The following is a 24,523-nucleotide window of genomic DNA, read 5'->3' as shown; positions in this document are numbered from 1 at the left end:
CCAGTTAATTTCAAATACGACGAAATATGAAATGTATTATTTTCACTCTAATAAAGCGTTCACTGATCTAAATACAAAAACAACAATCTAAAATATAACTATAGTATCATGTAGGGGTTTGTGGTTCACTTCTTGTTGGCAGTGCATGTAGTGAGCTGCTGTAACTTCCAAGTAAATTCACCGAACTTTCCCTATAGAAGTAAGCATACTTAAAGTATACACGGTAAAGGTCTCATGCTAGCACCAATACAGCTATGAGGTAGCTTCTATATTTAAGTTGCACATAACAAAATACCCAACCACTTATTTCTTGGATGACTGAAAAATTAAGTGGAGGGGACAGCAAATAGACAAGCCATTAGCCTATAGCCAGAGGGATCTCATTGTGCAACAGTGGCCTGTTAAACCAGCCAAAGAAGCTGTTCCTTCATGCATATTATTAATAGGCAATAATTTTTGTAAAGATCAGGTTTTACAGGCTCCTTGAGCCTCCTTACCTGTACACCTAATACTAATACTAATACTAATCCCTCCCATATTATTAACTCTTGCTAATACTACATAAGTCTGTAAGATCAATGTGGGAATTATTCCTACTTGGAACTTACAGAGTTTTGCTATTGCTTGAGTGGAAGTTTGCTTTAACCTGCATCAGTTCATTTTCATGTTGCAGTTGGCTAATATGTGTCTCAGCATCCACCAGCTGTCTCTGTTTCTGCTGGTTCTCGTTCTCAGCAGCAGCAAGCCTACAGAGAAATCACTGAATCATTCCAGTTTTGCAAATAAATTCACTTACTTGGTCAGGAGTAGACTCTTTTCCTCTAGGAGCTTTCTTTGCATAGCCTCGTTGTTCACTCTCCACTGTGTCTCCTTATCGAGTCTCAGTTTAGCACTGCATAGGTTTTCTTGCAGCTGGGAGATGCTGGACTCTAAGCTAAGTCTCTCTTTGGTATGTTTCTCCCTACAATAATTAATTATGATAAACATATGCGGTACAAATTCTAAGATAGCTGGTACCATACAACAGGAAATATCGACAAAAGGAAAATTTGACAAATTAAAATTTGACGAAAAGTAAGAAATCTAAATACTGACTTTTGAGGCGCTTATTGACATTTGACGAACTAAAATTTGACGAATGAAAACGATTTGTCAAATTCATCAAATCTTTTGTCAAAATTTCCTCCTGTTGTACAGTACATATTGGGAGCATGCCTTTTGTACAATGTGATACCTCCAGCTATACAAAGCAATACCAAGAGCAGTGTACATTATTTAATACCAACCAGGGGCAGTTCTGTAAAATTTCTGACAACTTGAAAGTAGAAGAGCATCTGCTATGCCTATGCAAGGTCATAGCCATGTCTGGCACAGTCAGACATTTGAACAGGGAGGTTCCATGCTGAGAACAGCCTATAGTCCAAAATCACCCACAGCATTGTTTCACAGCCAGTTATAAAATAAACTGCTAATTATTCTTAGATGTGCTTTAACACACTTGCAGGTTTAACATGCTTGTGAGTGCTAGAGGAGCAATTTGTCACAAAGGGAAGCAATTTATATGGGTGGTTACTTTACAATAAGTAATCTTTTCAGTAATAAACTGATTTTGGCTTCAGACTACTATGACTGTTCTATAAAGTATATTATTATTTGATTTTAAAAGCTAACTGGTAGACACTGGAAGACGAACACAAACTGAAAAGGATAAAGCTTGTACAAGGTGTAATGGCAATGCACAAGAAAGTAGCACGTGAATGTGTACAATTGTGGTTTAACCTAATGTCATGGGTCTACCAAAATATGACATTGTATTAGTGACATCACAACCAACAAACCATTTATATCAAACAAACTTTCAGTGGAGGTCCTAACCATGCAACCACTATGTAGATTTGGATGCAACCACTACACTATTATGTGGATTTTGGATAAAGCCACAAGTGGGTGGATGAGTACTTAACCATGATGTAATGGGTGTATCAAAGTGTGACATTGTAGATATTATAATTATTCATATATCTTCGTGTATTCTCAATACTTGTATTTCATTTCGTACTCTCCAGCAAATGCAATATTACTCTTGAGTTTCAGTCTGGGAGAGCCCAAGAAACCACACTATCTAGAATGGAATCCAATATGCATGCTCAATTGCGAACTATATTGCAAACACATATACCATTGCTTGAGCCACACAAAATTGATTTGGATAAGCAGGGGCAGATCCAAGGGCAGGGCTCAATCCAGAATAATAATCTGGGGGTCTTATGTATCATAGCTTTTAGTATAAACCTGGGAGGGAGGGGGACACCAGTGGGGGCTAGTATCCCAACTCCCTAGATAACCTCTGAAGGGGGTGCATAGAAAGTAAATGCTTTCCCGTTATAAACACACTTTTTATGGTTCACACAAGATCAAAATACTCTAATAGAACAGTCACCACATGACAAAAACTTCCAAGTGTAGTTTATTTATACACTGATACTTTTGAGCTGAGCTATGACTGTCTTTGCATATATACCACAGTTATATATGTTACAATTTATTTGGGTCAAAAGTCACTCATGATAATCAATACTGGTACAGTGCACTGACATTTAGGGAAGACCACTTAGAAAGCATGAGCTGCAATGTTAGGTATTTGTACAGTACATTAAAGGAAATCTATACCAAAATCAAGTACTGTATGTCTACAGTTGAGGGGCTGGCCCTCTACTCCATGTACCTACAGCCTTAATACAGCCGATTGCAGAATTGTTGAAAATTTTCTTATTGTGCCGTAAACATTCCGTGGGCTGGAAAACTATTTGTAGTGGCCCCGGATCAGCCAGACTGAGGAAAAAAATTAGTGTGGTTCAACTGCTGATGAGTCCATGGCAAAGACAACAAAATTAGAGCTTTACTGAAACACTCACGGTATGGCACATTTTTTCAAGAATTCTGTACGACTTCCCATTGCCAGACCCTAGACCCACCCCCAGAATGTGTCCTAAGCATGTAGCAGTGGAGGGGCACTGACTGACTGACTGACTCACACTAAATGGACTACACAGATTTGTTTCTTACTTTGAAGAATGAAGTTTATCCAGTGACCTTCTCGACTTCTTGTTCATTCTCTGGTGCTCTCCTTCCAATCGTCCTTCCATGCTGAGAATCTCAAGTTGTAAAATGTTTACTTCTTGTTGAAGAGAAGACACATTCTCTCTTTCTAACTGATTGTCTGTCTCTAGCTGTTTAATCTGTAATGTGTGGCCCAGCGTACACAGTCTGCATGAATATTACGGTCACTGTACCTGTTCTTGTAGTTTCTTAGCTCTCTGCTTCTGTATTTTTGCAGAAGACTTAAGCTCAAGGTTTTCTTCCATCTTACCAGCCAGTGAAGTCTCGAGTTGTGCCACAATTTGTTTTTGATTTGTCATCTGTTCTGTAAATGCTTCCTGACTCTGTTTCAACAAAGCACTGCATGGAATGATGTGTACAACATGACACAGGCATGCACATCCACACACACACACACACACAAACACACACACACACACACACACACACACACACACACACACACACACACACACACACACACACACACACACACATCATGCATGATGCATGTACACATACTCACAAAAAGCACACCATCTTTACATACAAATTACGATGTTTAAGTATTGTCACTTAAAAGAAGCATTGATTCACAGTTCAAAGTATGTGACCCATTTCCTGTGTACCAAACACAATGATTTAGATGACATTAGCTACTACACATGGTTGGAATGCAAAACTATTATGCAACTACTTTGTGTCAAGCCATATAGCTACTTCAATAGTTACATACTCATCATGACACATTAGTCATCATGGCACATTAGTCATTAGACACTACTACTGCTACTGCTGCTGTTACACTACTCACACACTGAGTCTCTCCTTTTGTAACAACTCCTTGGTCTCTTCCAGTTGTGACTGAAGTAAAGCCTTCTGTTGTTGTTGCTCTTCAATGTTGTCTTTCTCCTTAGTAACCCAGTCTCTTTGTTGTGACTCTGTAAACATTTTCTCACTCATGTCTTCAATCTATATATATATAAGGTAATAGGAAGCGTATCTGATCACAGTTTACACTTGCTTTTTGTTTGCATTTTTCAATTGTCTCCATGGACTGTTGTAGTTCCTTTTGGATGGCTGTTTTTTCATTGAGAGCTTTTGCTAGTTTTGAATCTGCACGTCGACAGAGTTTCACTTGCTGTCAACCACAGCAATGATGACAGTAACATGGTATGTTTAGCATGGGACACGTACTTTAGATAACTCCTGCTCAGCGGTGAGTTGACTGGCTCCAGCAACCGCCGCTTTCTCTTCAAGCTCCATTAACTGTGCTTGCAGCTGCACATGTATGAATGACAGCATGACGCATGTGCTATTTATCGTACACTTCCACTGAACTTGAATATAATATATAAAAAAACAGTGTACACTCATAAGGCATCAGTTATAGCTCCATACAGGCTATGCAACAACAGTCAGCCTTATAAGGTATATTACCCATAAACGTTGGCTTTGATAATTTAATTACATGTGTGTACTTGGCTAGTTTGATACTCATGTTACATGGTTGACTGTATGATTAATACCTTACTATTCAGTTAAAATCATAACAAAGTAGCAGTATTGTTATATACAGACTGATACAGCCCCAAATCTATACAATCCCATGTACATGTAGACGGAATGGTTACAATCTCAATAGAGACAAACTCGAGTATCATCCACATATACACTCAAGTCAATCAGATTAAAAAAGATCTATTGCCCTCAAGGTATATGTATTACTGCACACCTTGTTGCCTTGCAGGTCCAACTTGTGGTTCTCCTCCTCCAGAGAAGTCACCTTCTCCTTGCACTGTTGTAGCTCTACTTGTAACTCTTTTGTGCTGTCTGCTTGCGACTGTGACACCTTCAGGCTGCTCTCCTGCAACTCCTGTTAGATACATAATTCATAATAATGGCAGCTAAGTTGTGTTATAGTTGGCATCGTGTCATCACTGAAGTGTACAAGTCTTGCTACCAGGTAACTACAGAGTGGGAGAAACTTATTTTATGTCCTGCATAAGATAAACATAAACCCTTATTGTAAAGAACATGCAGTTTAACTTTCTAATCTGATGAGTTGTGTGGACCCTTATGTAGAAGACTTAGATACTTTGTGGGAAATAATTTAAGACATTTTCGAGGAATTAAACTGAGTAGGCTGTTATAAGTGAACCACACAATAGAATGGTTTGAGCAGAATTCATTCTACAGTATATTCCCATTGATTCCATTATTAAATCTTTTAGATACAGTTTTAGTAGTGGAGCTCCTGAGAGCCCCCCTAGTGTTCCGTGATAGCTAGCTGTACATGCAACCAAGAGTGAATAATGGAGAAGCTATTCACTAACAGACTAGTTGTCATGACAGCATTTTGGTTAACATAAGAGTTGTACTGTTTACCTTAGCTTGTTGTTGCGAGTGGACTTGTGCTTCTTGCAGCATCTTCTGCAAGTGTGTGATCTCCTCCTGGCGGCGTACCTTCTCTGATTTGTACGTATCAGTAGCCGACTGCAGTCTTGTACTCAACGCATCTCTCTCCTCCATCAAGGCTCTGTTTTCCTCCTTCAGTTTCTCAACATCAACATGTTGTTTTGCCTAAGTGTTGTGCCATGCAATTTAATGGCTGAAATGTGCAGTATTTTGTTAAGACCTTGATGGCAGAGCTCTCCTGTTTTGCCTGGCTACATGTGGTTTTAAGTTCTTTGATCTGTGTGTGAAGGTGTGATATGGTGGCTTCATGCTGCACTTGAAGGGAGTGTAGCTTGGAGCAGTTGGCTACACGGACATCATGACAATCAGAATCACACACACACACACATACAACCACATATGACATATTGAAAATATTTAAAGCTGATTGCAATTAGATAACAAAGCCCTATGGTGGAAGTTCATTGAGATGACAACAGATGACCCAAGTGTGTTGTGTAGGTAGTAGATATTAGAATGATTATGATGACTTACATGTTTTTTGTCTGTTGTCTTCTTGCAGTTGCTCGGTTTCATGTTTCAACTGTTCTCTCTCTTGTTCAGTGGAGGCAAGTTGGTCTCTGAGACTGGCCATCGAGTCCCTGTGTTGGTTTGTCTCACTCACTAGCAAGGAGTTCTGCTCCCTCATCTTGTTCAACTCTACCTCCATCAGATTGATGGACTCTTGCTAAACAGATTAAATTACCACAATGACTTATAAAGGACACAATACAGGATGAATTTACAATTTTCGTCTAGAGAAAGCCCATACATTATGTACCAGCAAACATTTATTTGGTTGCCCAATATGGTCTTTAAAAGGCATGCAATAGGTTCCAGTAGCAAGCTATAACTATATCTGGATAAACTACACATTTCAGAACAATGAAACCTCATTAATAGGGCCAAACTAATGTGGCCTCAATATTGAAGTTGCCCTACTAATGAGGTACTGAAGTACACCTTAGCTACATTTGGAAATTGGGACATCTTTGACTTGGCCACTATTTCAGGGTAGTCTTATTGATAAGGTCATTAAAGTACACTGTAGATATGTTTGGGACCTACTTGATGTGGTCATTGACAACTATAGGTGGAAGCAAGTTAGTGTACATCCCTGCATGGAACACAGTGACAATTTTGACAGCTTGCTCTGTTTATATTCTATAGGCATCGGTACATTATAGATGACTATGTCATGTGGTATATTTGTTGGTGAGTCATACAACTGAGTGTTGGCTATTATACCTTCTGTGTGAGCTGACAGGTAGAAATCTGTAGCTCGCTGATCATCTTCTGCTTCTCTCCACTGAGCAGTAATTTCTGCTGCTGAGATGCTTCTTCTCGACTGGTCAGGCTGTCCACAGTTGCTTGCAATTCCTGCAGCATTAACACAACACAATTACATAAATATTTTAAATAATCCATAACTTGTAAACTTCCTGAAAACTGACAATATAGCCATCTGTTACAAGTTTAAAATAATTTTTTGGTTGTTAAATAGTGAAACCTCACATTAGGCCATACACATATGTGACTAATTATTAATAATTATTTAATGAAACTATAAACTACATGTGCTAGCTATGTTTGGGACCTCCATTCCTAAGTGAGGTTTCATGCATTTAACCACCTCATCCAACAGTGTAGCTGTAACTGAACATGAACAATGATGGTGAGCGTACATACAATAACTTGATCACATGCCTTTTGTTTCTGTTCTAGTTGGGCAGTCAGAAGGACGTTCATCTCACTGGCTTCCTTGTGACGCTGCCTTTCACTGTCTACCTCCTCCCTAATGGAATCTAGTTCTGCTTTCAGTTCTTGCTCAGTCTAACCAACAAGAAAGCCACACAACTGAAGAACACCCATTATTACAGCTCAACAAAATGTAATAAGATTAGCTACACTGTAATGAGTCAGCACATGTGGGTTGAGACAGTATATACACCTCAAGTTTCCTGTCCTGGTGGCTCTGTAGTTCTGACTGAAGATGGGAAACCTTGTCAGTGGAGTTGGCTAGTTCTCTTTCAAGTCTACTCACCTGTGAAACAGAGAAAAACACTGGCTCAATGAATACAATTGAAGTTATGGTACACTGTAGTGTAATCACCAGAACTAATCGGTAACTACACACATATTACAAGTACTTGTAATTGCATAGTACTGTTTTGGCAGCAGTGAATGTTGTTACACATATAACAAGCGAGCAGTAATATCGGGTTGCCATGACCATTTTTCCCTTAATTTGCTCAGTTACCTGGGCTGCCATCTGTGCAGTGCTGGTATGTAGTTCTTGTTGTAATGTTTGCATGGCACTTTCTGTGTTTGCTAGTGCAGTTTTAAGTTGTCTGGTCTCTGAGTCCCTCGACGCTATCGTTTCTTGCAACTGATTAGTGAGTTCCGATATCTCATTATTGGCATGATGTAGCTGTTGCTTATAACTAATAAACAACACCATCATGGCTAAGGCTTCTACATAGTGATAAATCGACCATACCTATCAACTTCCTGATCAACTTCTAGTAAGCTGTCCTAAACAATCGATAAAAACATTGACCAGTGAAGGATGTCAAAGTAATTTTCACTTTTAATTGATTCTCTCTTGTTTGTGCATCCTTCAGCTCAGCTTTAAGTGCTTCCATCTTGCTGGCAAGGGTGGAATTGGTGTGCTCCATACGTGAGAGTTCAGCCTGTGCAGTGACCATCTGTGACTCGGTCTTTGTAGTCTGATCATGCTGCAACATTTTCATCTGCTCCTGAATGTCCCTCAAATGCTCTGTTGAATCAGACAACTATATAGACATAAAAATAACAACTGCTGTATTCTGGCAAAGAAAGCCATATTCTTTGTAAAACCTTATCAATGTATATGATTCAGCAGATATATAAAATGTTATTAGATTAATACTGATTTCCCAACACCCTCAGAGTCAAGGCTAGAATTTCATGCACATGTTAGTATAGCCTTCATTTGATAAACTATGTCAATTAGCTAGTCTTATCTGAGTTATATAGAAAGTTCAGCAATGTTAGAACGCTCTTTCTCTGTATGTATTGCTATCATAACCAGGGTTACTTGATATAGCTAGTAAATGCTGGATTGGGTTACTTACAGCCACGTATACTATAGTTGACAATTGTCAAAGTGGTTGATGGTATCAATGATATTTCGTCCATTACATGGTCCCCTATAAAATTAACACCCCTATATCATGAGAAGATCACAGGACTGGCATAGACAAAGAAACATAGCAATACCAACAATCTTAGTTTGCTGGCAAATAAAAAAGGTGTATAAAGCTATTATGCATTGTTGTATCACACTACTTCCTGTTGCCAGGATATGGGGTTATGTAATAAAAAAATATTACAGACAGGAAACAAATTTCCTGGCTCAGTTAGCTAAAGCTTTGCAATAAAAATACACCTGGCAACACAGAAATAATATTAAGCTGCTGTCTTGGTAAATCAGGAATCTGTTTCCTGTCCTCCTAACAATATACTTCGACACAATGCACCTTTCCTGAACCTCTAAATTAGGAAGCTCTCCATCAGCAATAAAAAGCAGGAAAGGTGAGAACATGGTGCAATAACTTGGCTACCTACTACATAGAAGTTGGCTTCATAATGATTTGAGATTAAAATATTCGTGAATCTTTAGTACTACATAAATAGCTGCTAGTTAGCTATGAAAACTAAATAAATTGATCCAGCAATCATTTTTCTACTTTACATATATATAAAATCTAAGCAATTGTAGCAGCTACCTTTCGCTTGAAAGTGTCTCGTTCCCCAGCCACAGAGCTCAGCTCGGCTTTCAACTTAGCCAATGCAACTTCACTGTCTTTTCTAATCCTCTTTAGTTCAGCCTCGTGTACTTGCTTCAACTTGGTTGTAACTGCTGCTGTGGTAAGTAAACTTAATGTACCACATATGTTCAGAATATCACACAAGAATGAAACTGACAAGCTGTTTACCTTCTGCACTGCTCTTTGCCTTCAACAGCTCCTTTTGATGTTGCTCAGATGATAAGGTTTTTGTTTGTTTAATTTCATCTTGTAATCTGGCAATTTTCTGCTTGCTTTCTGCCATCTGTGTGTTTATCTTGAAATATTTTTGCAACAGCTCTGATTTCTCTTTTTCGTGTGCTTTCTTTAAAGTTTCCACCAGCTTTGTGTTATCTTCTTGATCTTTTCTGCTATTCATTATAACTTGGTGACTTTCTTTCTCTTTTTCTAGATTGTCTAATGCTTTTCTAAGCTGCTGTTGTAAGCTAGACTGGGAGTTCCTTGCAGTTTGTAATTCACTCTGTAAGGCTTTGTTCTCAGCTGAGGCAGAGGATCGATCTTCCAACAAGACCTGAACCTGTTCAACTACAGTTTTCCCAGTAAATTGCTGTTGGAGTTCTTCATTTGAAGTCAGCTCAGTAATTGCATGGATTTGTGCCAGCAATGCCTCATTCTCTACCTGTATCTGATCAACGTGAGTAGCATTAGACTTCAACAACCTGTTTTCATCTTCTAGTTCCTTCACTAGCTGTTCCTTCTGGCTACTCAAGTTCCGAATGTTTTCAAGATATTTTTGAATGGCATCCATTTCTTCCTTCTTCTCTTTCTTAAGTGTGGTGTTCTCACTGTGAGAACTACATACAACAGTACGTAATAACAATGTCACTAATACACAAAATTTACATAGGAAAGTGTTGCAGCAAACCTTTTCAAAGCATCTTCAGTCCTTTGTAGCTTCTTCCACAGGTGCCGCAGCTTCATATTAGCATCAATCTCCCAGGAGACACCGTCCAGGATAAAACTATCCTTGATGGCAGTGATATCATCTGTCTGTGAGAGAAGGTAATTCTTAAATTTTGTGATCAGCATTATTAGCTATTAACAGGTGGGCGTGGTTGTTGTTATATTCTACAAGTTGCCCACCATGCTATTGATCACTTTGCAAACACTTAATCATACATCAGTGATTGTTTCGTACCTCGCTCATTTCCTATCGAAAGCTTATCAACGCAAAATTTCTACAACCGCACTTCAAAGCACACCCGCAAAACGTTGCCATAGCAATGTTAGCATGTTTCCAAGTTTAGTAACTCATACCCATTTAAGGAAGTACACGAGTGCATACATTCCTACATAACGAGGATGACTTTAGGGTAGCAAATTATCGTACTAAGTAAATGATGGTTTCCACGAGGTCGCTTTGTTTATCGTTTCTAGTACTCTTAGTATGTTTTTTAACCCTACCAAGATTAGCCGACGAAGAACCGATAAACTCGCGATCTTCTGGCAGCAGAGGTAAGACAGTCAACGCATCTCTGGTCGTCTCAAGTAAATTTTAGTACATCAAGTGAGCTTAATTTTATGTTGACAGACCCGTCATACAATGAAGACTCTCACGTTGTGCTCACTAATCCTTTACAAGTAAGAATGTACCTTCACTATGTTTTGCTATAATGTTCTGTGACCTGTTTTGTTTTTATTAGTCATAATACCGATTGAATAATTGTTGTATATTGTGTTACAGGCTGCAGGCGTTGTGTCGCCGTTTCTGGCAGCACCTAGCAGTAAAAGGTAAGGGATAAACCAACTTGAATGTTATAATGACACACCCTAATTTTGTTTTTTGTACTGTACAATATTGTGGTAAACAATTTTACTTTTTTTTTTTAGTCAAGCTGCAGTTGTTGATGAGAAGCATGAAGAACAAAAGGTGGACCATCAGCACCCACTGCCTGTGCTTACACAGCACCCCATTGTAATGCAACCATCACTGGCTGACTTCAAAGAAGTGTAAGTCTATCTTCACTCTTCCTGCCAACGTATTTGTATTTTTAAAAATTTGTCACCTGCTTTGAATTACAAGTCATTTCAAATATATCTGTTCATCTAGACCTGTTGGGATGCCACAGATCAAAACAGTTACTATTAACAACCCCAGTCCTTTACAGACATTGCAATTAACATCTGTTTCTGGGGACACGCCTGATTTCCACCCTTCATTTTTCCAGTCTAAGGTAAGTGTATACCAGGGGTTAATCTAGGGGGGCACAGGTCCCCTCTGGGTTAGCCATTGCCCCCCCTAGGTTTATACCTAAAGCCTTGAGAAATGGAAAGGTTTAATTGATCTCAAAGTTGTATAATCCAATGGTCAATATTCAATGGCATCACAGTAAAATTTCACCAAAATTGAGTATATTTACACCTGAATTTTCAAAATTTTCCTGGGGGAGCATGCCCCCAGACCCCCCCTAGAATCCAAAGCGACTTACTTTGCTCCCTCTAGGTTTATATTCTGGGTTGAGCCCTGTATAATACTATAAGTAAAATTAGTGGACTTAAGAATTGTTGCATATTTCCAAGAATGTATATTTTTGTGTGTAGGTGGTACGCTCTGGAGATTCCACCACATTTGATATTGTGTTTCTTCCACGGCGTGTTGGCCGTGTGGGCACAGTTCTTTACATCCATACCTCATTGGGGACCTTCAAATATGAGGTATGAAACATCCTTTACTCCATCTGCATGGGGTTAACATTGGGGGCAATTCCTGTCAACATTATATTTTGGGTGTTGAGGTGTACATGCAGAAGTTGTTTGTGTGACAGCTGTAATTGTTTCTTGTGTGGGTAGCACTGTACGTATGTTTATGCTGAGTCACACCGTGCTGGCTTGTTGGATCAACCCTTGCAGTGCATGTTGCGCCATACATAGGATTGTGGGTAAAATAGCATATAAGGCATCGTGGAAACTACCACACATTAGTAGCGTGTAAACCATTACAACATAACTGTGGCGTGAGGCAGGTATGAACCAGCAAGCCACATTTGGTAGTGTTTATATTACTGTCTTGTTATAAAATACATGTACACACAGGTGTATGGCACCAGTGTACCTAATCCCTACCGATTAAGGGCATTCTTGGGGATCAAGATGCCATTAAATGCTACTTACTCTCCAGTAATTTCCATGTATAATCCACACAGTACGGCTTTACAGGTGGGTGTGAAGATAATACATTGTTACTAAGCATTCCAGTTGGCATGTAGATCCATGGATGGTTTTAGATTGAATGTCTTGATTGTTGTGTAGGTAACAGAAATATATTCCAGTGGAGGTGATCTTCATTTAGAGCTACTCACGGGTCAAATAGAAGGCTCCAAGTCGCTATGGGTAATTCTAGAGTTATTTATCAGGAGAAGTTTGATTGTTGCTTGCTTGTCCTGTAGGAGATTCGTCCTTATGAGACGAAACCAATTATAAAACTGAATTTTTTTGGTCGCTCCATTAACAACCATACTTCATTTATTCGTATAAGAACTAACTATACTTTAGAAGAATCACCAATAGCATTACCTGTTGAAGTTATAGTTACACAAGGTAAGAAAGATGTGATATGAAAACTGATTAATGCATACCTGCTGTATCTGAGTAGCTACAGGGATATTTTTGTCACGGGAATTTATTGATTTTGGATTGCTAAAGAGTGGTGGTAAGTGCAATATTTATACACTCTGTATGGATTGGAGTTATGTAATATTGGTGACAGATGAAGGAAAACCTGTTCCACTCTTCTTGCTTAATGCTGGTCCTGGGAATGTGCACGTATCGGTAAGTTTTTTTTCTGTGTCTTGGTTGAAAGTGAAAATTTAGCCTGGTACAAAAGTATACTAGATTGTGTTTATATTGTTGTGTATAGAGTATTACAACTGTTCCACCAAATGATGCCATTCAAGTTATATATACACCAACAACACTTCGTCAAAGTGCTAAGTACATCAAGATCGCCACAGTGTTGTATCACGGTAAGCATTGAGTACTACATGTTCATCCATGTTGTTAACTAAGCTCTCTTAACTACAGTGGATAAAGTTCAAGATGTGTCTCAACATCAGGGAAAGATTGTTGTAATATTTGAAGATCCCTCAAGTGATATACTAGAGATTCCCTATGAAGCTACAGTTTTGCAAGGGTTAGTTAGGGTGGGAGGTTTTAAAGTAAGGGCTAACTGTCACCACTTAACACTTAGTCAGCATGTTATGGAGGTGTTAACATGTTAATAGCTGTGTACTTACAAGCTTTTAGACAGCTTTATCCCCCATGTTTTGCTACATGCCGCCTGCCTGTTGTCAATTGTTGCAGTCAGCCACAGTGCCTGCTTTGTGGTTGTGTCAACCAAGCTAACTTGTAACAGCTGAGTTTTCCCAGACAAATTGGCTATCTTATTAAGGCTTATCCTAACCAATGAATTCAGTTAATTTTAAAGTGTGAACAGTGCACTGAAAAAAACTACTACTATTAGCTTGTATGCCTTCTTATTTACAGGGCAATGACCTACGAGAAAACCCAGACGCTGTTTAAAGTCGGGAAACCGCCATTCAAGGCTATCACTAGGAACATGTCTCTGGCCAATCAATTCCCATACCCGATCACAGTCTATGATGTAAGACTGCCAGCAAAGGCTCAGGAACACTTTATGGTATGATATTTCTGTTTGCATGGTGACAGTTCAAGCCATAGAGCAGGGCACTAGCTATATTTAATATCCCTGTGATGACATTCTTGTTAAAGCTGAGTGATGTTGACGATATGGCTTGCTATTATTCTTGTTACCATGTTTTGTAGCATAGTTAATTAGAAGATTAGCAGTGTAGGTGTGATGTAATATCACACTGGAGAATCTTTGATTATATTAGACTATCTCTTCTTAGGTAAACTTTACAAAAGGTCCATATGTCCTCTATCCAAACATGGGATGGCAAAAGCCGTTTTCAGTGACATTTTCTCCCACATCTTCAGACTGTCAGTTTTCTACGTCACTGCGTCTACATACCAATTCATCCTTCTTCACCATACCTTTGCACTGCTATGATGGCAAGCTGAAGTACGAGGTGAAGGATATTGACAAAGACTCACTAGAGTATGGACTGATGCGATATACGGATACTATAAGCAAGCGATTTGTAGTGATTAATATCAACCCAGTAAAGGTATGTATGTAATACATCATATGCATAACATTGTAGTGTAGTGTAGTTCTGTTGGATTACATCTGTTGTCACTGGTTGTAGAAACATTAAACTTCTGGTTTTGTCTAAAAGTCCCCTTGGAGAAATCTTTAAAATCTTCCAAGCCTCAAGTAAAATTTCAATTGTTATTTTAATGCTGAAACCCTTCAATTTGTTAATCTAAGAAAATCTAGAATAGATTTGTAAGAGTGGTAGTTATACTTGTGTTAATAGTTAGTGTGTGCGTGCATGTGTGCGCGTGTGTGTGTTGAATGTGTGGCATTGCCAAATTGGCTTATACATTTCATTATCACCACATGTTGTATTGCATTTTGATATAATGATATTGTGTTGTGGCTTTTAACAGTTTGTGATCCAATTGTGTGTGAAATGGCATTCGTTGTTTTTGGGTTGACAAAATGGACAAAATGATTAGCCATCATTTATTTGAAATGTCACTGTTGTTTTGTGTATGCATTAGATATCAGTGACTGATTACAAAGTGAAGGGTGTTGATTATGCCAGCGTGGAATTGATGTATGTGCAGCCATCAGTAGAGCTGCAGGGAATGATGGAAATGGGTAATGCTGCTACAGTGTACAGACCTCATCGGACACCGGTAAGTGATGTGTTTATGTTTGTGTGTGTGTTTTAGTATGTAGTATGTGTTTGTGTATGTAGCGTGTATTGTGTCTGTGTGTGACAGTCATTCAGTGTGTAATGGCATACATTCTAATTGATCCAGTTTACCATTGATGTTGGACATGAAGCAGTGTTTGAAGTCAACATCACTAAACCAGACATTAAGGGCAGGCATGAAGGTGAAATACTAGTAAAGACATCTCTCGGAAAGGTACAGTAAACGGAAGCTTTCTTTATTTGACTGCATACATACACTTTTAACAGGAGCTACACATCCCAGTGTTTTACAAAGTGGTCCTAGGCACGCTGCAGGTGGAGCCAGAGGTTGTGCTACTCAGTCATGCACACCCGGTGAGCTATATGTAAGCTGGCTGTTTAAGTCATTGAAATTCTGTTTCAGTTCACGATGGTGAATACCAGCTTCTCAGTTTGGAGTTTTTTCAATCAACCAGTGAAAGTCATATCGGTCCAACCTAACCCGCCAAACCCACAGTTTTACTATGTCCCTCCTGAGGCAGGCAATCCACTGCTACTGTCAGAGAAGATGACCCAGGTAGAGTGTGTGTGTGTATGTGTAGCATCTAATTGACCACTAGTTACACCATAAGAGGGTAAATTGAATTTCATTGTTGAATGGTTAACATAATTTGCTTAAACTTTTTAAACTTTGTGGTATAATTGCCAATCTTCAGAGTGAAAATAGTGAAAAAGGATTGCCAGTTCTACCATAAAAAATACTTTTCTGCTCATACAAAAGATATCATATGTCCCTGCACCTTATGAAGACCAGCTGCATAACTGTTGATGAAATATGCTGTTTAATAAATAACCAATGATGCAATCAGTTTAGCTGATGCAGCTTCTGTATATGTATTTGGAAGCCATATTGATGCCAAGTTTTGGATACTGTTGCCCTTGCTTGTGTATGGCTTGACAATTGGTGGTCTGGTAAAACTAGGACACGCTGAATCATGCTGTATAAGCCTCACTGTACACTAAACTACTTGGTTACTATACCTGTACGAAAATGCTGTGGACTGACAATCTTGACTGGGTTGTTTTTGTTTACGTAAATAAAACCAAAATACACTAAAAGTAGCCTTGGGAAACAGGCGGCCACAGATAAACTCTACAAATAAGTGTTACAGTATATGAAACTACTTCATATTACATTGTCTCCTTACTGAATCGTCATCTTCACGGCTGGTTTCTTCGAGTTTTATCACAAATCCAGTGTCGCGCATGCGTATATGCACAAGATGGAACCATGCCATACATCTGAAAAACTAACAAAAGCCATTTGCTGCCTATCTATAATGACTTATCATTGTTCAAAACATGACTATCAACTCAAATATATCCCAAATAGCCCTATTTTCAAGAGAACAGTTTACCAGGTTATGTAATACACCTGTAATAGTACACAAATTATCCGGTTATCTCAGAAACAGGACCTTTATGGCTGTGCTCACTTCAGGATTAGCGCATCGTACGATGCACAAAAGAAACGCTAGCATGTTGGAATTACACTCAGTGCATGTTTTATACCGTCGTGCTGGGAAAATCTGGTTAATCAGTAAATTATGCCATGTTTAACAAGTGTCAGTACTGGTCTCTCTTGTGTGTCATGTTTGTCATAGAGATGTGTGGGTGTGTGCGTGCTGCATGCGTGCGTGCGTGTGTGTTGAGTGCATGCATGCCAGTGTTATGTGTAGTGTGTTTGTGTTAGTGCTCCTCATCATGATTAATGTTTCTCTCTCCTTATGACACCCTCCTCAGTAGTATTTTCGTTGGTGATGCCAGAAATGTACAGGGAAATTATTAGGAAGGAAGTACATGGAGCCACTTATAAAAATATAATGATGTTTACCACTAATAAGCATTTCTTAGGTGGATTGAATAAATATTTGTACTTTGTGTGGTTTAAAGGGCCAGGGAATTTTGTGATGCGGTAAATCCTGTCTTTAGTAATATAAATGGTATCAAAAAGTTGACTTGTAAGGGGACTTTTCCTATGTATGGTTTGTGCAAACAAATATAATCAGTCACTAATTGACGCGTTGTTTTTCAGATGGGCACCATCGTCTTTGATCCCAGCAAGGGGGACTGGTTGTCAACAAAACCATACCTGGGGCTTGATCAGGATGATGGACGCAGTTCAATTAATAGTTGGGTCAACAGTCTCAATGGGATCAGTAATCAACGCGTTGCTGAGAATGACGCTCGAGACTACAAGTTGATCAGGGGATTATGGAGCAAGATTAAAATGAAGAGGTATGTGTGTGTGCATGTATACATGTGTAGTATGCTTGTGTTGTGTATAATTTGCCTGCCTTGTATAAACACTAGGGTAATATAGAAGTCAATTTAAATTACCAGGGTATACATTTTACCAAGACTCTGATTGGTCTAGTATTACGTATTCATTTACATAGAGTCAACAGCTAGTGATCTGACTCAGTGTAGTGTTACTGGTGTTTATGCATACAGGATACAAGCTTCTCTGATATTGGAGACGGACATGAGTAGCAATTATGAGATACATGTTGAGGCTCAGCTACACTGGCCTTCACTGTTATCAAATACCACAATCAGTTTTCCGACCACATTACTAGGGAACACCTCAGTGAGTGACCCTCTGAGTGTGTGTGGTATGTACATTTACGTGTGCATGCGTGCGTGTGTGTAGTATACGTAGTGTGTAGTGTGGTTGTGCATTTGCATAGTGCAGTGTCATGTTCATCACCTGCTTGTTTCATGTTTATTCGTTTTGTCAGGTCCAGCATGTTGCTGTGAACAACCCAACTAACCAGCCACTGCTAGTGCAGGCTCTAATGTTAGCAGTATACCCTAACCCTGACTCTGTGCTGCGTCTACTAAAGGGACAGTAAGTTTGCTCTGTAGTGTTTGTATGTTAAAACTAATTTCCTCCTTCTTCTAGGTACAGTTTCAACACTAGCATATTCGACTCATCCGATCTGACTACATTTTATTTGCCAGACTCAGAAGCTTTTGAGGTAAGTACAGTAGCAGTAAGTCCCAGTCTGTATGTGTCACAACACTACAACACAATACATATCAAGTTGCAAGCTTTTACAGTATATAATGAATAACTAGTGGTTACAATTTGCCTATTTTCTTATGTTCAGGCACTTTGTAGGTATACGCAATGAGACCTTACTTAGTGCCCACCTCTTCAAATATGGAATATGGCCACCTTGTTATAGTGGCCAGCTTTAATAGGTTTCTCAAAATGTACTTCACTACCACTTGATTTCATAGGTGACCCTACTAGTGAGGTTTCATTGTAGTCATTGTATTGTGTATTTTAGAATGTGTTTCCTACTGATATGCCCCAGCAGGAGAACCACCACGAGGCTACCAGGCTGACGGTGGCACACAGCCCACTCACTGTGACCAGTCTAATTCCTCCACAATCATCTGCTGTGGTCCGTGTGGCCTTCTCTCCAAAGGTGGAGAAGAACTTCACCTCTCTTCTACTTCTAAGGTACACAGCAGAATTTTTTTTGTGGTAGACTCTTTGTGAACCAGTTGTCTTTTTGGTCCATGTTTAGTGTAACGAAAAAAGTGTAACAAAATTATAGAGCTGTCAGGGTTTAGCATGGAGAACCAACCATGGTGTTTTATTTGTACAACAGTTGACTGCTACTGTAGAGCATGAAACAAGTGCATGTTGTTGGAGAATATGTAAATGGGGCTTTCATTTGTCACATAAATATCATCAACAAAAAGTCTTGTTTTGGTTAGTGAAAGTATTATTTATATTGAATGGGCTTTTGTCATAGTACAATCATCTGGTTGAAAGGGAGAAGGTTTATATCAAACATACCGACGTGATCCCTTCTGTGATAAATACGTGTACATGTATACTGTAATCTTTTCAAGTGTATTATAATCTAGCTGGAAAATATAAAGACAACTGGATCACAATGTGTCCGTGTGGTGATTGCATAACTGGTTTGACCAGTTTCCTCATTCTAATTTTAGAAACTAACTCCTTAATTCCAAAACAGTTGAAAAAATTTCATGGCTTGTTAGAAAATTGTTACAACATTATATTGTCCATCTGTCATATAAGTCTTTTGTGGTCTCTTTAATACACACACTAGAACCTAAAAAACAGTAATACAGAGGTATATAGTTTGAGCTTGATTAGTATAATATATGTTTGTCTGTTTTGAGATGCTATGATATTTTGAAATTAGTTATACCATATCATCTTACATTGTAGGAGTAACCTCACAATATTGGATGCTCTCATGGTACATGGATATGGTGTAGCTGTACAACTTTTGTTTGGTGGTAAAGAACCCGGTGCTCCGCTGATGTTTGAGTACACAGAAGCCTCCTTGATACAGTGTCACAGTAAGTGCTATGTGATTCCTCACAGTCTGGCTCTTATGAAATGCAAAACATCCATATAACCCGACACTGTTTGTTACTACATCAGACTAAGTGTCATTGCTTTGATGGTCTCTAATAATCTGATTTATTAAGTAGACTTGTAGATGGGATGCACTGTAACAAAATTCCACTTTTTGTGGTTTTGCACAGCATTACATTACTGTTTTGAAATGTTATGTGCACCATGTAATCAGTTGTTGTTATGACTTTGTCGTGTTTGTTTTGCAGAGGAATTAGCAGCAGCCAACTCGTTGCGACTAGTGAAGACATTCACAATGCGTAACATTGGACAGCTTCCCCTTCATGTTCTGTCCATGGACTTTGGAAGCTATGGCTGTACTGACTATGGTTTTGTAGTCGAGAATTGCACAACTGACTTTGTGCTAGAACCCAATGCAACAAAGGATGTACGAGTGAGGTTAGTTCATTGAACATGTACCAAACTTTTTGCAAGAGCAGCAGCTATTTACTACTATGTATTTGCTGCTGTGGTTTCCATGGTAGGATAGTATAAGTAAAGGGCTATATGCTATGATCCTTTTCAGTCTGCAATTATCTAACCTTCTCTAATAGAACATACACTTTGTTGTTGGTGTAGCAAACATTGTATTTTTGATGGGTATTTATGCTTCTTTTTTCTTATTGCAGTTTCACTCCAGATTTCACAATGTCACGCATTCAACGGACATTAATCCTGCATATGACACACAGTACGGAGTTGGCATTCACCCTTCTAGCTACCCTGCCACACAGTTTATTGCCACTGTGCTATGCTGCACTGCCAAGACTGGACATCGAGAAACTGTTGTCGAAGATCACTGCAGTGTTTATGATCCTGCTGCTTGTTGTGGTTGTAATGATGGCAATATACTCAGCACAGTTCAACAACATTTGTCAATATTACGAGTTGGATCTGCTGCGTCATGGCACCTCTGTATTTGACCTGAACAACTTAACTGAAGATGGTTATATCAGTCACAGTGATACCACTGCAGGGTAAGTAAACAGTTTACCATATTTGGGAATTTTTAATGGAAACTTTGGCACCAGAAAGCAGGGTTTATACAGTAAAACCATTTGGCAAAACCAGTATTCCTTTGCTGCCACCAAGTTCATAGTGTAATAAAGAAAAGTTTCTCCCCTTTACTGTATTGTATCAGCCCAATGATTAATTCAGATATGTGTACCTCTTTTAGGACACAGGTAGAAACTGTTCGACCTGGCAAGTCAAGTAACTTGTACAGTGAAGCTAGTGCTGTGCCAAAGAACTCACAGGAATCTACTGCTACCACCAGTTTTCAGGAGCCCCCTAGTAATACTAATACTGCTGCAAGACTAAAGGCACCTCTGGATGACCCAGAAGCAAATGCTAGTCATAAGTCCCTACAGAATATAGTAGATCATTCTTCGGCTAATCATACCACTGCTAATAGTAACAGTAGTGGTTTATCACAGAGGAGTAGAGACAACAGTCAGTCAATGGACGAGGCTGATGGTAGCAGTGGAAATAGTACTGTTGAACTTACCAACAATAATGATATGCAACTGGTTTCTAGTAGGTCATCAAAGCCTGTAGCAGCAGTGGCTGGTACTAGCCGAAGTAGCCCGTCAAAGTCAACCAGTAAAGCAGATAATTTCACTTCGCCTTCTATTGTAGCCGTAACAGATTCTTCCAGTCAGACACCTCCATTGAGCAATTCCCAAACAACTTCAGAATCACCTACTGTAGATGCTCCCACATATTCCAAGCGATCTAAACTATCCAAAAAACAGTCTAGCAAGTCATTGAAGCAACAGAATACCGAAGTGGCTTCTGCCAGGAAATCTGAAGTGAAGGACAAGACTAAACTGGAGAAGGAATCAGTTGAGAAGGAAGCAAGTCATGAACAAGTTGTGGTGAAGGAAAAGAGCAGAGACAAAGTCAAGCCATTCACCAAAGATGCTGGTACTGGACAGGCCATTCCAGTAGAGGACGCCCCTCAGGATGGTGGAGCAGAAGCCGAGGACGATGTAGAGGATAATGGAAAGAAGGAAGTTTCAATGAAAGGGAAAGACAAAAGGAAGAAAGTACGTGCTCAACCAAAGAGAGAAGAAAAGGAAAGCAAAAAGAAAAGGGATCGTGAACTTGAGATGGCAGAGTTTATTAAAAACAAAAGATTGTCATCTGAAAGTATTGAAGTTGAGTCTACAACATCTACAGAAAATTTGGATGACGAGAACCCTAATGGCGAACCAGATGAGAAACCAACTAAGGCAGCTACTGCTCCACCTGACAATAAAGAAGTTGTATGCTCTGAAAGTAACCGTCCCAATGATAGTCCCACTGGTCAAAGTGCACCACCTGAGGAAGAAATCACCAAAGAGACTGCACAGCCTAACCCTAAAACTAATGACAAGAAAACTCTCAAGTTGACTGAAATCTATACAGATCCATTTAGTCGAAAGCCAGACAAGACATCATATACTAGCAAGAAGATTGTGGGAGTATCAAAGAAACAGTCGACAGAGAGGACCAAGTCAGCCAGTAGTGAGGAGCCAGATGACAGTAAACCAACTACACCTGTTGGTGGAGCCAAACCTCGAGCTAAGAACAAGCAAATTGATGGAGATGTATCCAGCAAAAATGAAGAACAGGAGGCAAAGAGTCCTGATTCTAAAGCTGAAGGCATTCGGCTTACATCTCCGCATGACATAGCTGCTTCTCTTCTCTCCAAGAATACCATCATTGCAACCAGAAGCAAGATGAAGGTAGAGAGAGAAGCAAAGGAAGCTAATAAGTATGACCTGCATTCTAATGCTAAGATATCTCCTTTGGCAAAACCTAATGACATGATGATGCCTGAAGACAACTATCTAATGATGCAAGGAAATATGCCACATCATCCTCATCATTATCCAAGTGATTTTAATAGGCCAGACCATGGTGGGGTTCTGTCACTGAATGCTGAGCCATTTGTACCTACTGTGGGAGCCAAAGAACACTCCTACTATCCTGAGGAGCCCAGGCCCATGAACAGGATGGAAGTTAGCCGACTGCAGACAGGGAAGACCCTCGGTGATTTTATGCCACCATCAGTTACCCAGCCATCACGTCATTATCATCCCAAGAAGCACCAGGACAACATGTACAGTGACCACCACAAGGGAATGTTTGAAGATCCAAGGATGTTGCGCTCAAGCCACCACATGATGCACCACCACCCCCAGCAGAAAGTCAGTCCTACAATGATAGATGATTCCCAGCCCCACCATATGTATCATCATTCAATGGGCTACCACTCTGACAGGATGCACTCTGACAGGATGCACTCTGACAGGATACATTCTGACAGGATGCACTCTGACAGGATGCATTCTGACAGGATGCATTCTGACAGGATGGGTCATGATCCTCACTTTAGTCACCATCGTTCTAGTCTGGATCACAGTGAGACATTCTTTGAGGAGGACTATTCAGGATTACAGAGTTTTGACCAACAGCTGTGTGCACGTAATAGCCGGCCAAGTAATCTGCCATACAACACCGATGATTCCGTACCATTTTATTCTGCTGGTTCTCACAATATAATATCAGCTTCCTCCGGCCGCAAGGGCATGAACATGGGTGGTGGTGGTCTTACCCTCACTAGTCCTACATCTATGTTTGAGAGCCCTAAAAAGCAGCAGTTCCCTGGTTATCCCAGGCCTGTGGGTGTCAATTCCACCATGTCCAGCAGCGATGATAATATTCCTCCTGGTTACTCTCGTCAGCATTACCTGCATACTCTACAACATCGTCGTGTTGGTAAGCAGCCACAGAGGTTGCCTCCACCTGGTTTAGGGGATCCTCAATTTGGTGAAGTCATCCAAGACAGAGGAGGTGGAATTCCCTGGGGAATTGAAGAGTTTGGTGGAAATGAATCTGGAAGCCTTCAGCTACAGCAGCAACTGTTGCGAAGGCAGCAACTTCTACTGCAGCAACAACAGCAGCAAAGTTTTGACCTGGATGATTATGGTGAAATTCCAAATCTGCATTCTACCACTTCTCCAGTGTTCCCTACTTCTTCACTAAATCTAGCCCCTGGCTCTGGATTTTCCTCTGCTGTGCATGAACCAAGACCCCCTCCATTAGATTTGGGCTGGGACACTGGTGTTTCCTCCAACAGATCAGATAAGGTGAGTTGTATTTCTGCTTTACTGCAAGTTACTTTGTAATTTTCTTTCCTTAGTACATGTCAGACATGTCATGGGGTAATAGTTCATCAGCTGTTGGTGATAACAGTTCTGTGTCAATGCTGTGGAGGCAGGGCTCCTCACACAACAGTAGAAATCAGTCGTTGTCAAGTATGAGTGACACCAACTCCACTGACTTTCCGAAGTTCACCGGCAACATGTATGGCTTGTTTGATGGACCTGGAAGCATTTGGGACCCAGCTGCTGGCACTGGTAACAGCAGCTTGTTGCCCTGGGCTACAACTCCGAGCCCTTCTGAGAACAAAGATAACTCTACCAATTGAATTCTGGACTTGTTTTTTGTATTTTTGACCACTGAACTTGGAATGCGATTTGAATAGTAGTATACAGAACGAGTGTTGTATAATAGAACAGTAGGACTAGCTTTAGCGTATAGCATAACAATGACAATTTTAGCATAGTGCTAGTAACTTTTTAATTGTAATGAGAAGTAACATGATAAATTATATTCCAGATACTATGAAATTTGTGTATTTGGCTGCTGCATTTGGTGCATGTAGAAAGTGCTATGTAGGCCTGTGCCTAATGTGCCGGTATAATTTTGAGAATAATAGGTCACCAATTTTGTGAGAATAATTCCGGAATAATGGGGCTGTTACAGGAATAATCGTAGAACTATCAGATGTCTACAGGAATAATTGGTGGAATTAA

At 39.7% G+C, this 24,523-nt stretch overlaps 2 protein-coding genes across 5 annotated transcripts; one reads left to right on the top strand and one right to left on the bottom strand.

Annotated features, from left to right (window-relative positions):
* Positions 1–4: 4 nt before the first annotated feature.
* Positions 5–10,696, bottom strand: LOC136243575 (early endosome antigen 1-like). Of its 2 annotated transcripts, none has more exons than XM_066035099.1 (22): positions 10,546–10,696; positions 10,273–10,397; positions 9,537–10,201; positions 9,327–9,463; positions 8,145–8,351; positions 8,057–8,091; positions 7,817–8,000; positions 7,508–7,600; positions 7,264–7,389; positions 6,805–6,936; positions 6,052–6,244; positions 5,738–5,862; positions 5,488–5,682; positions 4,835–4,975; positions 4,297–4,380; positions 4,124–4,240; positions 3,914–4,071; positions 3,294–3,459; positions 3,067–3,239; positions 797–961; positions 609–746; positions 5–191 (listed from the first exon to the last, which is right to left on the bottom strand). In XM_066035099.1, the coding sequence occupies exons 1-22, from the start codon at positions 10,552–10,554 to the stop codon at positions 107–109; spliced, it is 3,453 nt and encodes a 1,150-aa protein (XP_065891171.1). In that variant the 5' UTR covers positions 10,555–10,696; the 3' UTR covers positions 5–106. The 2 variants fall into 2 exon arrangements, with proteins under 2 accessions (XP_065891171.1, XP_065891172.1); XM_066035100.1 differs by having other exon boundaries at positions 9,327–9,460.
* LOC136243574 (transmembrane protein 131-like) lies at positions 10,674–24,337 on the top strand. 3 transcript variants are annotated; one of them, XM_066035098.1, is made up of 29 exons: positions 10,674–10,862; positions 10,939–10,988; positions 11,092–11,138; positions 11,238–11,357; positions 11,458–11,581; positions 11,949–12,062; positions 12,441–12,563; positions 12,657–12,737; positions 12,794–12,944; positions 13,000–13,056; positions 13,114–13,175; positions 13,264–13,369; positions 13,428–13,536; positions 13,890–14,043; positions 14,276–14,554; positions 15,054–15,191; positions 15,318–15,425; positions 15,479–15,565; positions 15,615–15,767; positions 17,286–17,488; positions 17,705–17,840; positions 17,992–18,101; positions 18,156–18,231; positions 18,577–18,722; positions 19,467–19,600; positions 19,868–20,057; positions 20,288–20,635; positions 20,836–23,794; positions 23,848–24,337. In XM_066035098.1, the coding sequence occupies exons 1-29, from the start codon at positions 10,745–10,747 to the stop codon at positions 24,133–24,135; spliced, it is 6,771 nt and encodes a 2,256-aa protein (XP_065891170.1). In that variant the 5' UTR covers positions 10,674–10,744; the 3' UTR covers positions 24,136–24,337. The 3 variants fall into 3 exon arrangements, with proteins under 3 accessions (XP_065891170.1, XP_065891169.1, XP_065891168.1); XM_066035097.1 differs by having other exon boundaries at positions 18,574–18,722; XM_066035096.1 differs by having other exon boundaries at positions 18,547–18,722.
* Positions 24,338–24,523: the final 186 nt, after the last annotated feature.

This window comes from Dysidea avara, chromosome 13, assembly GCF_963678975.1.
Source record: "Dysidea avara chromosome 13, odDysAvar1.4, whole genome shotgun sequence".
In the NCBI taxonomy this organism is placed as follows: Eukaryota; Metazoa; Porifera; class Demospongiae; order Dictyoceratida; family Dysideidae; genus Dysidea; species Dysidea avara.
This window is presented reverse-complemented; position numbering and strand designations above follow the sequence as displayed.

What these genes read in the sequence shown, in the direction of transcription:
- LOC136243575 (XM_066035099.1), bottom strand. An exon ending in GTTGATCAGGAAGTTGATAG is followed by an intron (nt 8,001 to 8,056) that starts GTATGGTCGATT and finishes GTTGTTTATTAG; the next exon opens with TTATAAGCAACAGCTACATC. An exon ending in ACTCGCAACAACAAGCTAAG is followed by an intron (nt 4,976 to 5,487) that starts GTAAACAGTACA and finishes TGTATCTAACAG; the next exon opens with GAGTTGCAGGAGAGCAGCCT.
- LOC136243574 (XM_066035096.1), top strand. Translation starts at nt 10,745, where the DNA reads ATGATGGTTTCCACGAGGTCGCTTTGTTTATCGTTTCTAGTACTCTTA. An exon ending in AGGCTCAGGAACACTTTATG is followed by an intron (nt 14,044 to 14,275) that starts GTATGATATTTC and finishes ATCTCTTCTTAG; the next exon opens with GTAAACTTTACAAAAGGTCC. An exon ending in CCTCCAACAGATCAGATAAG is followed by an intron (nt 23,795 to 23,847) that starts GTGAGTTGTATT and finishes TTCTTTCCTTAG; the next exon opens with TACATGTCAGACATGTCATG.